General features: G+C 43.5%; 1 protein-coding gene across 8 annotated transcripts in view; it reads left to right on the top strand.

The window, feature by feature from the left end:
- Positions 1 to 12690, top strand: part of nlgn2a (neuroligin 2a) — a 157047-nt gene extending 144357 nt beyond the window's left edge. For all 8 annotated transcript variants that reach the window (XM_029526001.1, XM_029526006.1, XM_029526008.1 and 5 more), the window contains 5 exons: positions 4797 to 4982; positions 8792 to 9057; positions 9837 to 9990; positions 10873 to 11239; positions 11553 to 12690. In XM_029526001.1, coding sequence (XP_029381861.1) covers positions 4797 to 4982; positions 8792 to 9057; positions 9837 to 9990; positions 10873 to 11239; positions 11553 to 12387 — 1808 coding nt within the window. In that variant the 3' untranslated portion in view covers positions 12388 to 12690. The remainder of the gene's footprint in view (positions 1 to 4796; positions 4983 to 8791; positions 9058 to 9836; positions 9991 to 10872; positions 11240 to 11552) is intronic.
- Positions 12691 to 14967: the final 2277 nt, after the last annotated feature.

The following is a 14967-nucleotide window of genomic DNA, read 5'->3' as shown; positions in this document are numbered from 1 at the left end:
TGTATGAGTGTGTGTCTGTGTGTGTGAGACACACTGGGAACTGGCCTGTGACAAAAATAAGAGCCATCACAGTTGTCCTTTCTAAATACTCACACATAAACATGCGTGTGCAGATTGAGGCTTGCTTGTAGTCTGCTGGGAGCTGGTCTGGTTTTTGTTTTACACAATCTCTCTCTTTCTCTAACTCTCACTCTAGCTGTGTGTGTGTGTGTGTGTGTGTGTGTGTGTGTGTGTGTGCATTTGTGTATGTAACAGCATCTCTGTGTTGTGCTACACAAACACAGAGCATACAGTAAGACAACACACAGCTTGAGGCAACATCAACACTTGATTCAACAACACACACACACAAAAAATAGACAAACTTGATTGGCCTTGCGATTTCATAAAAGGGTGAGTAAGAGATAGACAAGGCTTGAAAGACAGTCCAAACACACACACAGACACACACAATAAAGGGCTTTAGAGGGGCGCAGTCTGAGCTACAGACTAAATCCTGCAAGATGGAGGGACTGAGCAACAGGGCAGAGAGAAGAGTTAATGAAGGAGCATCCATAGAAAGATAAATGATAGAAAAAGAGAGGAAACGGAGGATATTTAAATAAATAAATTAATAAAAATGCACATTCATATTTAAAAGAATAGAGCATTTATAAGTTTTTCTTGTATTTTGTTCTTGGTTGATTTGATGCCAGCTGCAGTTACCGTGGTAACCCTCAGCCTGGTTAAACAGTTGAGCGAAAGCTTCATGAACCTGTAAGTAAGCATTGCTGCCAGAAGCATCATAGCTCCTGTGGCTGCTTTACAGTAAAAGTTGGCCGTGTTTCAACATTGAAATGCTTTTAATGATGAGTATGAGCAGGTCCTAGTTGGAAATGTACAATTAGCAGTGATGTAACAGCTCCAGCATCAGAGATTGGGCGGGAAAAAGTAAAGGTAATGGCAGTAAATCAAGATTATATGTATCCTATGGAGGTAGGACATGTGAACAATAATCTAAGCTACCAAATGTGGACGTAAACACAGGATTTAAAAACATTGAAATGAGATGTAAAGTGAAAGGATATGTGTTACTTTCATTAATATGCCGTAGCTGTAAAGTTTTATTTTCGCTACTGAACATTAGGTGAAAGGTGAGGCCGAAGAGATTAAAAGATTTGGAAGATTGCGATTTAAAAAGGCCAGAACCTGATTAAAAAAATAAAAATGGAAAAAAAAAAAAAAAAAAGCAAGAAAATTGGAAACAGTGAGAGAGAAAAAGCTTCGGCAGAGGTGTTGACGCCAAGCAGGTCTCCTTTTCATTCAGCTCTTTGTTCACGTCAAAATGCCAATATTTTTCTGCTCAGGAAAGGATAAGCATGGCTCATACACACACACACACACATACAGTACACTGAGAGGGGTCCTGCCCAGTGTGAGGGCATAAAATCTGAATAATTTCACAGATAATTTGGTTGTCACATCCAGGCAATAATAATAACAAGTTTAGAGAGAGTAAGAGCACAAAGAGAAAGAGAGAGAGGAGCGGCGCAAATCACCCAAGGCCAATCGCTGTGTCTAAAGCCAGAGTGGTGTTTGTGGGGAAAAAAGCCTCTTTTTAAGCTCTCTGAAGAAAAGAAGAATGTTTCTTATTCCCCGTTTTTTCCTCCTTCTTCCCAATCCTTTTGCATCATTCGGCGTGACCCTCTAGAAATGTTTAGCATGATGGTGTCGTACTGCTTCTGAAAGGTGGTACAAACAGGAAAGGGCACTAGTGCAATTATAATAATTCATTTGGGAATTTGCAGTCTAGCTAACAGACAGGTGGCTTTCATCACCTTTAAAACAAGTGGGCACAATCTGACATGTGTGTGTGCATGTGTAGGTCAAATTAAAAAGGTGTGCGTCCCATACATTATTCAGATGCCTCGAGCCGCCCTCATCTGTTCATTTCTCTGGACAATGCACACACTCTTCTGAGAGGCAATGATCACTCTGCTGCCAAGAACACACACACTCAGAGGGTCATCTAACAATGGAACCACATGGAATACAGTGCGGTTGAAGTACACTTCGTCACCCCACAGCCAAGCAAATCGCCATCACACGTACGGCTGCACACACGACAAACCTGAGTGAGCACATGGGGGTTTTTTTTATGCGTTTTGTCAAAGCTCTCTGTTGACACATAAAAGGGTCATCGCTGCTTCATGGTGAATGCAGTACAGACACACACAAGTGTTTTTGCGTTTGCTTAAAATACACATGGAACATGGGCATGCATCAGGTTGGCGTGGGTGCTGGAGTGTTTGAATTGTGACAAATAAGCTTTGTGTGTATGCATGTTTCCTGTTTCCACGTGCAAGTTTGTAATATTCCTTTGTGCACACTGCTCATGTATACCTGTGATAGGAATCTGTCTGTGTGTGTGTGTGTGTGGAAAACAGAGAGAGATGGAGAGAAAAGAAGGCAGTCTTCTCTGTAGTGTCAGTCTTTGATCAGTGTCCCTGTGTGTGTGTGTGTGTGAGAGAGAGAGCCAACCCCTGGTGTCTTGGAGGCAGATGAAACACTGTCCTTCTATCCGGGACTCACAGAACACCCACTGTCCTTCTCTCCTTGTCCTTTGCTTTCTCTCTCTCCCATTTTCTCCCTCTGTCTCTCTCCCCCTTACCCCTCTAACCACCATTCCTTACCACAGCCATTTTAAAGACTATTCATGCAAAGCCACACTTTCATCTTGCATTGCAGCCTTTTAACCACCTCCCGTTTCCTCAAGCCTTTTTATCAGATTATAGGGGAAGGGGTAGTGTGGGTGAAGTAGCCTGCTGTCGTACACTGACTCACAGTCAGATGGACGCAGCATGAAAGTGCGGTGACGACAGCAGCCTCGGCTGTAAACAAGATAACTTCAAGATCCTGGATGCGTGCTGGCTCTATGTAGCCATGTTCAGACGCTTTGGTGTGCTGATGTCCCACCAGCACAACACATTTATGCAAGGACAGTAACTAACCGGAACAACATTACACTAAATTATCCCGCTTTCACATATCTGGACTTCATCACGGCAGTTGTTCATTTTATGCAAGAAACTATGCTGACAGAGAAATATTGCTATCTGTTGCATTAATTAGCTTAGTTAATGACCTAATTAGCATAATTGGTGATGTTTAATATGTCTTGGTGATTACAGTAGGGCATTAGGAAGCTTATTTGCCTGTTGTTTGTGCATGGTTTAATTAATTCACCTAAACTTGCAGCTTATTTGTGTGTATTTGAGGTGTTTAAAGAGCAGCTCAAAAGCAAGTAAAGCCTTAGGCACAAGATGAAGGGAGACATCATTGTTATTGATCATCATTGGTCAAATGAAATTAAGCATTGTTTGGGTTCATGATTATATGCCTATTTAGTGAACAGGGCTAAAACAGTCACATGGACTATTTTATTTTTTTTTGGTCAATGGTCAAGGTCGCAATCACAAGGACCTCTTGTTGTTCTTATTGTTGTGGCATAAGTTCAGCCACACTTCCACCTCAGCCAAGTGTCAAACTTTTTGTGTCTAATTTAAAAATGTCCACAGAGGCATGTGATTGGAAACGGCACCGGAGGAGAACCTGATTAAAACACCCCACAGAGACAATCACACTGTCCCGACAGCCGCCGACCTCAACCTATATAGTGAAATTAGAAATGAACAAAGGAGAAGCTGTGTAGTGAATTGAGAAATGGTTGTGTCTAATTGGAAATAGCCAAGATCTTGATAAGACTAATTACACACATCCGTTGCAGAGGGCGTAGTGCATGTTTCTTCCACAGCAGATCCCAGCAGCTAGCTGTACACAAGCGTTTAACCGCTAGAGTATAGGTTTAATGGATGACCTTTCCAGTGCACCTACTTTTAATAAAGTCCTAATTAAGAGTCCCATTAGGATCCAAGAGCCCAGCTGTTAATGGCTATTAAATAGATTAGATTTAGGTGTTTTGTGGAACAATCGAAGATACTCAGCAGTAATAATGAGAGGAAAATGTCAACTAAACTGCATACAGTGCATTGTTGGTCTTTATAGGGTTTGCTAATATAAACAAAAGTAGAAATAAATGGATAGAGGTATGATGATGTTCATTCATTCAACTTCAACTGCTTATCCATTTCCAGGTCGCGGGAGTGCTGGAGCCAATCCCAGCTCACACTGGGTCAGGGCGGGGTACACCCTAGACAGATCACCAGTCCATCATAGGGCCGACACACAGAGACAGACAGAGACCAACAACCACTCACACTCACACTCAGACTGACTATTTAGAGTCACCAGTTAACCTAAACATGCATGTCTTTGGACAGTGGGAGGAAACGTAGGCAGGGAGAGAAGATGCAAACAGAAAGGCCCCACGCCAGGAACAGAACCTGAAACCTTCTTATTGTGGGGCAACAGCGGTAACCACTATGCCGCCATTAGGATGTTGCCATTTATAATCCAATCATGAGTGTGACTTGTGTTTGGCTCACCTATATGTGTCAGAGTGCACGCTGTTGTTCTTAGTGTAAATTCCCCGCTCAAGGACATTACACAGGGCACACGTCATTAAGAGAGGAGCTGAAAAGGCAGTTTCTTCTCTCACTCCCTTTGCTTTAAGTATTGCCCACACAGACACACACACACACACACACTTGTTCTCAGCAGTCAGAAACTGATTTACAGGCCAAAGTAGGGAACTTTTGTCTGACGGATCTTAAATACTAAAGGTACTGATACTAATGTCATCTTGTCTTTCTCTCTCCTATCCATTCTCAACACCTCCCATTACTCAAAATACCCAGGATTCCTCAGTACTGGAGATCAGTCTGCTAAGGGGAACTATGGCCTGCTGGACCAGATTCAGGCTCTGCGTTGGCTCAACGAGAATATCGGCCACTTCGGCGGCGACCCTGAGAGGATCACCATCTTCGGCTCCGGGGCTGGGGCGTCCTGCGTCAACCTCCTTATCCTCTCACACCACTCAGAGGGTAATTCAGAAGACTCTGTTGTATTGTTTTTTTGTTTTTTTTTTTTCTGGCATAACATTCATTTTGCTTAACCTGTTTCATCGCCATCCACTTGCCTATTTCATTCCGTATTTTGATATCAAAAAGACATATTGACCCACATGTAGAAAAACAGCTGAGCGCAGCATTCTGACTGACATTGCAATTTCTGGAAGATCCAAATGTTTTAGCAATTGTTAATCAGTCATTAACCACACCTTTCTTGATTAAGGGATTGTGGCTTTTTATATAAAGTCAATCTAGTCAAGCAACATTTTAGTCTTTATCTTCTATATATATATATATATACCTTATTCAGTTTAAACTCTAAAACCATCAACAAAAACTGTTCACTTATTTCAACTGATAGATTTATTTTATTTATCTTAGGTTTATCTTCTTCTCTTTTTGCTAAGTCATGACCCTTGATCAGATGGGAACTAAGTAAGCCACCCTGAAATCATTATGTCCTGTGATGTTCGTTTGACACCTCAGTCCTCAAAGGAAAACACTTTTTTTACTTTGAACTTAAGAATTCAAGCAGTCGTGTTGCTATTGAGTGAGTCCATGTTTGATCCAGGTTATGTCTGAGGAGGATAAATGACATTGGGACTTCAACATTAGCTCACAGTACCTGACTTCATGAGCACTCCTGGCTTCTGTTAATGGTCCACTGCTCTGCAGCAGAGAGGTTTTGCCTCCATCAAAAACCTACATCTGTCTGACCTCATGCTCCCCATTACCAACAACACAGCCCCGAGGGCTAAGTGTTAACTTTGCACCACCAAAAGAGAAAGGCCTACGGACCAATCGACTTTGATCTGAATTGAGATCAGTGTGGCTGACGACCCGCAGCCAAGTGGTCACGCACTCGGCGCCTTTGATCATGCTGTTCTTGAAGCTGTCCTCGTTCGATCGTAACTTCTCTGTTCTCCACGCTGCTTAAGGACTCTCCCTCAATATCTTTCCCCTCGATTCATTTTTCGTCTTGCACACACAAACTGCAAAGGACAGAAACAGGGAAAAAAAATGCTAGGTGAAAAGAAGGAGAGAGATTAGAGTGAGCATGTTCACAAAACCACACATCTGCTTCAATCACCACAGTTTGTGTTTGTGTGTGTGCGTGTGGGTTCTTGTGCGGGCCAGTGATGTGCATATGTGTCTTAAGCACTGAGATGTCTGACACATCTCTAATTTTGACTCATTCTGTCTGCATAGATGTGCCTTGAAAACAAATGTGTCGTCAACACATCTGTGTCCTGCTGCCATGGCCATTTGTCCTCTAATTCAGCAGCTATAATTACACTGATGCCTGCACATTAACCCACACACAACCTTTTTCCCTTATTGGTAGGTGACTCACTGCGTAACCTCCCAAGACTGCAATTGTTATAGGTTTATATCATGATAACAAAAATTGCCTTTGGCTCATATAAAGTAAACAAGAGGACAATATTGTTGAGAGTTGACCAGAGGTTAAATTGGCCTGGAGCATGCCGGAGCTCAGTTCCCCTCCTCAGGTCCACAGCACACCCTGTAAGAGCACAGCTCTATTTCTTTCAGCGTCGAGTAATCAAGCACTTCTATTATTTTTCATCTCCTGATAAATGTAATGGCATCTGCGACTGTGAATAATTTTCAAGAACACGAAGAGACGTGAATTATACAGACACCGCCCATCAATATTACATGGAATTATCAGAAGTCATAATGCATGAATCACATTTTAACATTAAAGCAGCCCCTAAGTGAGGGGAAAGTCTTGGCATCTCCATGCTTACAGTCAGAGAAGTTATAAATGTTTCCAAAATTCATGTGTATTTACTACACTGTCTGTTAAAAGGGGTTAGCTATGTGCAGCATTGGTGAAACAGGATTGGAGAACACCGGAGCATCACATCCCCCTCCTTAAAAAAGTAAATTTAAGCACAGGGGTTGACATCGCATTGCTAACGCGCTGTATCGTAATTATTGGCGTCACTCATATGGACAATGCTCATAGGATATTCTACAAAACAGCTAAATGCTAAAATGTGTACAACCCAAAAATTATACCCTCCCTACCCTCAGATACACCTCATCAGAGTGTGCACCTCCAGCAGGTTTAGCAGACCGTTGTCAGCTTAGTCACAATAATAAACACACAGTTCAAATAGTTTGGTTCAGTATAAACTCAAAAACCTTTTTGGTCAGGCTTAGGAAATTATCAGGGTTGGGTTGGTGTCTCTCTTTGAAACAGGCAGTGAACGGCAGTGTTCCATGTCTAAGTCTAAGTTTTGTGAGCTTTTCCATTCCACCATCCACCCCAAACACGCACTTTGTTGCTCTAATGCTTCGTCATCATATGTGCTATAAAATGTGTTCATCAGTGAGCTTCAGAAGTGTCAGTATGTGTACTCTTTTTTTTTTTGTGTGTGTGAATCATTTTATTTTCATTCGGCCAGACATCTGTATCCAAAGGTTTTTTGCTCACTGGTGGATGACCACCACAAATACCGAAAGTCATTGCAATGTGATGAACTTTAGCAGTAGAGAGACCTAACCAGTTGGGAAAGCTCGTATTAACCCTTTGTCCCTGCTCCCTGCTTCTGCTACCTGTCCATTCTCATGCCTCCACTTTGTCATTACCCCATCGTCGTCCTCATCACCAGCATCTAACGGTGTAACATCAGACCACTTGACGCCGCCTGTCTGTCATGCCCCCCTTTTCTCCCCCGCCGGGGATGCCAGGTAAGACGTCTGTCACCCCCACCCTTAATCATGTCACCAACATTGCATCACAAATCCTGTTCAACAGCACACACGTGTATGGTGATTGGCAGAATGGAATTTGCATATGGGCTGCAGGGAGCGACTGCAAGTGATGCTGATATAATCAAGGGTGAGGGATAGAGATGGGAAGAAAGTATCCATGGTAAACTTTCAACAGTGTGCATGTAGGAGGTAGAGCCCTGCCGTAACAATGTGGAGGAGAAAGAGAAAAGAAAATGCTCTGACCTGACATCAGAAAAGGGAAGAGCCAATAAAGGAAGGCAGTGAGCTGGGGAGGCAAGAGGCACTTAGGGAATGACAAAGAAACAGATTTTGAAGACAAATTAAATAATACCAACCTCCCTCTTCTCTGTCCGTCTCTCCCCCACTGTCTCTCTTGGTGCGGATATGTAGGTGTTTCCCAGCTACTTCGTGCTGTAATTGATTTCCCAGGGAAAGGGGGCTCTGCAGCTCTGCTCAGTAATTAACTGACCAATCTTCAGCCCAGGAGAGGGTACAGAAAGAAAAAAGGAACGCAAGAGGAAGCGAGTCAGGCAGGCGGCGCCTTAACGAGCCACTTGAGTGGTTCAAACAGAACAGGACAAGCAGAACTAAAGAGACAGAGAGACAAAAAGGGAGAGAGGAAGGGGAAAATATAGCTAGAGAGAAGGAAAAAAAAGGCAGCACAAGAAAGAGGCAGATGGCTCTTTTAAAATCTCAGATGAGCTTGCTCCCCGTCCTGTCTGTATTTTTTGTGCGCTACAGCACCCATGCCCTCTGTGATGTAGTCCCATTATCCGTGCTGGCTTCACTCAAGTGAGAATGAGGGAGATAATTGTTCAATACATTGGGAAAAATACACAAAGGAAGCATGATTAGATGCACATCAAATAGCTTTTTTGCACTCTGACATATTCCAAAACTCACCTTCCATGAACCAGTGTCACAGAGAACCATCCTGTCTGCAAAATTGAGCGACATCCCCAACTTGTTTCGATGATGTTGATGTCATGTTAATTTTTCTCTGTCTGTTCTTTCAGGTCTTTTTCACAGGGCCATAGCCCAGAGTGGCACAGCCATCTCCAGCTGGTCCGTCAACTACCAGCCCCTCAAGTACACCAAGATCCTGGCCCGAAAGGTGGGCTGCACCTACAGCGAGACGGCCGACCTGGTTGACTGCCTAAGACGGAAGAATTTCAGGGAGCTGGTGGACCAGGACATCCAGCCAGCCCGCTACCACATTGCCTTTGGCCCTGTGGTCGATGGCGATGTGGTGCCGGATGATCCTGAGATCCTCATGCAGCAGGTGAGGATCTGGTGCCAGTGTCAGATGGGATGCTGCTGAATATTTTTTATTATGCAGGTACAACAGACAGAGGAGAAAGCAAAGAGCTTGTGCAGATTAAAGGTCTGGGGATAAGAACTGGGGTGTTGGCGATTTACATCGCTCACATGGATCACAACCTTTTTGTTTGTTGTCCATCAATACAAATCACTGTGTACTTGCAAAGCTAATGCAAGTACACAATACAATGTGTATGTCTGGATTGTGAACAATTCAAGCAAATTGTAACGTTCCTTTCTTAGCTTGATTGGGATAACTTTAAAAGACCTGAATTTCACGACAAAAAAAAAAAAAAAAAAAAAAAAGATAAATAGTTCCAAAATGAATATAATTGTTAATAGGAGAAGTAATTTACTCTTATTTTCTGCATTTTCATTAGTTGCTATTTTACCTCATCATAATTCATAATCATCATCATCTGTAAGAAATAATTGGAGTTCCATCAAAAGGTTTCTGGCTCATTTGAGGAGAAAAATGAGCCTCATCCCAAATCTATTGTTTTCTCTTATAGCACACACTGAGGCAGCAACCTTGTTCCTGGCTGACCTTGCAGTCATGATGAATGAAAGTAAACATATAGATTCTCGGCATAATGCAGATGAAACCTGTGAAAACACAAACCTGTTTTTGATGGTCGCATTTGTGGTTGAAGTAGATTTTGATTTGGATCGTTTACACAGACTGAAAATCCTGAATACATTGGAGTACTCCGTGTTTTTCTTCCCCTATTGCACCACCAGGGGGAGTTCCTCAACTATGACATCCTGATAGGAGTGAATCAGGGAGAGGGGCTGAAGTTTGTGGATGACAGTGAGGACAATGATGGCATCTCAGCTGCAGCATTTGACTACACCATCTCTAACTTTGTTGACAACCTCTACGGATACCCTGAAGGTACCTGTACTCATTTTTCAGGCTTCATTTTCTCCCTTACTCATGTATATGTCTTTTATCATATCATATCATATCACGTATATTTCAGGAGTGTCATCAGCTGAAATATTTGTGGGACTATAGATATGCTACAGTGCGGTAAATGTATTGCCTGTGAATTGAGTGAAATGTGTATTGTGTTCTAAAAAATGGAGGGCTTCACATCTTGTTATAAGTACAGTCTAGATTTTTGTATTCTTTTAGCAAAACCACACCAACAACAACTACAGCTCCTTGCAGAAATGCAAGCCTTAAAAACATTATGCAGGCCAAGAATGAGATGAGATGAAATATGAGCCCAGTGATGTGTATCAACCAAGACAGGCATACTAAAGAGGCTGCCTATCATCCAGATTATCTTTCACTGTGGTGGGTCTGTGCTTTGGCCTTTGAGGCTCCGTGGGCACTAATGCTGTCTCTCATCATCCCCCAGGCAGCCAGCTCCCAATCACAGTGCTGTTGTTCCTAACAGATCAACCTGCAAACCCCTCACAGCACGCCACAGTCAAAATACAGACACATTTGGAAAATGCAGTCACACTCCATCTCAAGTGCCGATCATTCATTCTGCTCTCTGAGAGGCATAGTCTGTTTTTGTTGCTATGTCTGTCATTTCACATTTTCTATCTTAACACACAACACAGAGTGCGCTTTTTTTTTTTTTTCCTATCCGTCCTTCTACTTTTTCTATCTTGCTCCATCTTCTGTTTCAAATCTATTGACCAGTGTCATCTCTCAAGATGTTCTGTTACTGTCATTACATTCCTCTTTGCTGATCACATTTCTTTTTCTCTCATCACTCTTTTTCCTGTCCCATTTCCCCTCCCACGTCTCATCCTTCAGGCAAAGACATCCTGAGGGAGACCATTAAGTTTATGTACACCGACTGGGCGGACAGGGACAATGGGGACATGCGGAGGAAAACCCTGTTAGCGCTGTTCACCGACCACCAGTGGGTGGCGCCAGCAGTGGCCACCGCCAAGCTCCATGCTGAGTTTCAGTCGCCGGTGTACTTTTACACATTCTACCATCACTGCCAGACCGAAACACGACCCGAATGGGCCGATGCTGCCCATGGAGATGAGATACCGTATGTGTTTGGCGTGCCAATGATCGGTGCCACAGATCTGTTCCCATGCAACTTCTCGAAGAATGATGTGATGCTGAGCGCCGTGGTCATGACTTACTGGACCAACTTTGCCAAGACTGGGTATGCCATGCTGATGATTTCATCTCATAGCAATATAATGTTGGTTTGTGAGGTAACTACAGTGTTACACGACCAGTGTGGTTCCTTTTCAGTAGTAGGCTGAGGTTTTTGTTTCTCTTTTGTAACACACCGCTCTATGTTTTGTGTCCGCGGTCTATAATTAGGGACTGATTTGTCCAGCCAGACAGAGTGTTGCTGTAAATGTGTACATAAACACTTAAAAGCTTAAAATGTAGATGTGTAGAATGCAATGAAGAAATCTTCCAACCACACTTGAAACTATAACTGAGATGCCTCCTCTGTTGTCCACTAGGGATCCCAATCTACCAGTCCCTCAGGACACCAAGTTCATTCACACCAAGCCTAACCGCTTTGAAGAGGTCATCTGGACCAAGTTCAACTCAAAGGACAAGCAGTACCTCCACATCGGCCTGAAGCCCCGTGTAAGAGACAACTACAGAGCCAACAAGGTGGCCTTCTGGCTGGAATTAGTTCCCCACCTCCACAGTTTACATGAGGTGCTTTTTCCCACCACTACTCGCTCACCACCAGGCCCTCGTTCGGGCACCTACGGACCCTGGCCCAGAACACCAGGCCCTCACACCACTCCTCAGCCCGATTTTACGTTCACTTCTGATCTAGAGTCTGAGGGCTCAGAGCGTCCTCACCAGGACCTCTTCCCTGGAGACACCCGGGACTATTCCACCGAGCTGAGTGTGACAGTCGCTGTGGGGGCATCGCTCCTCTTCCTCAATATCCTTGCCTTTGCCGCTCTTTACTACAAGCGTGACAAGCGGCACGAGATGCGGCGCCACAGGCTGTCTCCCCAACGGGGCGGGCCTGCCAATGACCTGGCTCACAGTCAGGAGGAGGAGATCATGTCCCTTCAGATGAAGCATTCAGAGCATGATGCTCACCACGACATGGAGCCTCTTCGACCCCATGACATCTTACGGCCCGCCTGCCCACCTGACTACACACTGGCGCTGCGCCGTGCCCCTGATGACGTACCACTGATGACACCAAACACCATTACCATGATCCCCAGTACCATCACCAGCATGCAGCCTCTTCACGCCTTCAACACCTTCCCTTCCACTGGCCACAACAACACCCTGCCCCACCCCCATTCCACTACCAGAGTATAGTAGGGACTGGCCTGACATAGTGCCATGTAAGGACCAGGAAGACTGGCTCTGCAACTGATCACGAGGGACGCCCTCCAGATGTGGGCCTCTGTTCTGTTCTCTAATTCTCTTGTTTTTCCACAAGCAACTCCACCATCTCCATCATGTGCTGTGAAACGTAGCAGCTCCCTCCACTGGTGGCGTGTGGAGAAGCAACTGAACTGCACGGCAGCAGATGATCAGTTTGGGGGTTATTTAGATCTTTTAAAGATACTGTTTTCAAAGAAAGTCAGCTATTTCCAGACTAAAGCTCTCTGACATTTGTCAGAGGGACAAATGCTTTTACTTTGGTGTCATCTCTTTTTTCTCTCACTGGTGTATTATGTGCATATATCGTTCTCTTTTTTACATCTCTGTCTTACCCCTGCTTTGTTCCCCCTATTCAAAATGTGATTCCCTCCATCTCCCCTGTGCTCCTTTGCTCTAAAGATTCATTAACTACTGAGCTGCAGGAGAGGTGCACAGAGTACATACGATAAGCATATAGCTATGAAAACTCTGAAATCGGAAATTTTCATTCTACCAGCATTCTTGGTGCCAAGTATGTACTACTGTGTTTGCTTTTCACATCAAGGGAGAAAAAAAAAAAGAAAAATTCTAGAATATTCATATTTACTGTCAACTAACAGATGCTGTGTGTTCTCATGACAAAGTGCCAAACTGGCCCTCGATTGTGTTTTTCTTTTTTTTTTTTGCTTTATTACATGCTCTATTTTTTTTCTGTTTTCTTTTTTTTTTTTGCGGCATTTGTTTAATTTTTGTTTTTGTGGAAAAAAATTTTGCTGAAAATATAGATATAGAGAAATGATATTATATATAGTTATATATAAATGTGTACAAAGGAGAAAGTATATAAATGGGTTTTCTCAGTGGGGATCTATGCATGAATTATTTTTAAAGAGGATGACAGGGGACAGGACACTGTTTCTGTCAATGCACGTTTCCCAAATCTACTCCAATCATATCGCTCCACTTTGGATTTTGGTCTTCGTTTAACCTCACAGAACAAGAGCGTCACAGAAAATCCTGAAGCAAGTCAACAAATTCACCTCTTCCTTTCCTAACCCAACACTCATTTGTTAAAAAAATAAATAAATAAAAAAATCATGGCAACAAACCTCAGAAAATTCAGAGCAACAACTGTGAACGCACTCTTCCAGTCATTCTTTTCCTTCATAATGGTATTTGTCGACCAGGTGATGTCCATTCCATTATCAGCACCAGTAGCTGCTTCTTCTCTCCGTCTTTGGGGTTTGTTTTGGGTGCTTTGGATATAAATTGAAACTGTCAGATTTTTTTCCCCAGTATTTCAGTTTGGGTGAGAAACAATGCAGAGAGAGGCAGCTTCTGCTCTTTTCCTTACAGCTCCCCTCTCCTGTCAGCACCCCTAATTCCAGGACATGCATATTCTGTTTGATGTGTACCGTTGAGTGTGTGTGTTTGTGTGTGTGAGTGCATGTGTGTGGTATCAGAGCTACTTCAAATTGGGATATTTGGGCCCTAATAAGGCAGCAAGGAGATAGAGAGGCAGGCAGACAGGATCATCTCTTGGGTAAGAACTCCACAATAAGCTCTTTCACAACAGACCCCCCCATATTTACATCAACTACTCCATCCTTGCTCCTCTCTACATCACTAACTGATGCCCACATTACAGTCAGCACTGTTCTACACAATTTCTGACCTCAGTTATTATCCTCGCATTCAAGGGTTAGTTCACTGAGTTAGTGAGTTTTTATGAGCTCATCAGTTGTAAATGAAACTCTAAGCACACTGAGGGTAACCGGTGAGACTTTGTGACCTGCAGCGCAGAGCTGCAAGATGAAAAGGAGGCCCGGATCACCGAAACAGGGTAAAAGCAACACACTTGATAACTGCTGTTTCTGATTCCTCACTTTTTCAGGGGTGAGGATGTGCAGGGCCCCCCCACAAATCACAAACATGGATCATGGATGGTACTTTGGTGAATGCAATCTGTTAACTAAACTGGTGTGTTGTTGTTTGGGCCCACAGGAACCCATGGTAGCCTACAGCTGGTATGAGAGAAGTTAGTCACCGGTGCTGTCTTTGCTTGTGCTCTAGCTTTAGTGTGTTTGTTTGTTTTCTATTTTATTACTGCCTAACAGGGTGGCAGGGGAGGGCTGGCTAGCGGGGAGATACAAGTCACACAGTACCTGGCTGCTCCTGTCAGAGATTTTGTACACCGACTGAAAGGGAAATGTGCACAATGTAATACACAAAACAACTGGCTCGGCTTTGTTGCAGGTGGATAAATGCTGTGGAGCAGAGGAAAAAGGTGCACACTGTGGAGAGGAGACTTTGGGAGGGCATGGAAAAGACTCAACGCCTTAAATCAGAGGAATAAGAATGGAAGATGAACTGATCACAAAGGGGAAGTTAACAGGCATGGCCATCTTTGTACCCACTATGTTTGCCACCTTGCAAATATGTCTTACAGAGGATATGAACCCTTTTGTACTCATTCCTGTGGATAAGGAAGCAGTGAGGGATTGTGAAGTAAACCTCAACACAACACAGCGA

The sequence above is a fragment of the Echeneis naucrates genome, chromosome 18 (assembly GCF_900963305.1).
Source record: "Echeneis naucrates chromosome 18, fEcheNa1.1, whole genome shotgun sequence".
Lineage (NCBI taxonomy): Eukaryota > Metazoa > Chordata > Actinopteri > Carangiformes > Echeneidae > Echeneis > Echeneis naucrates.
Note: the sequence above shows the minus strand (reverse complement) of the source record. Positions and strands in the feature narration are given on the sequence as shown.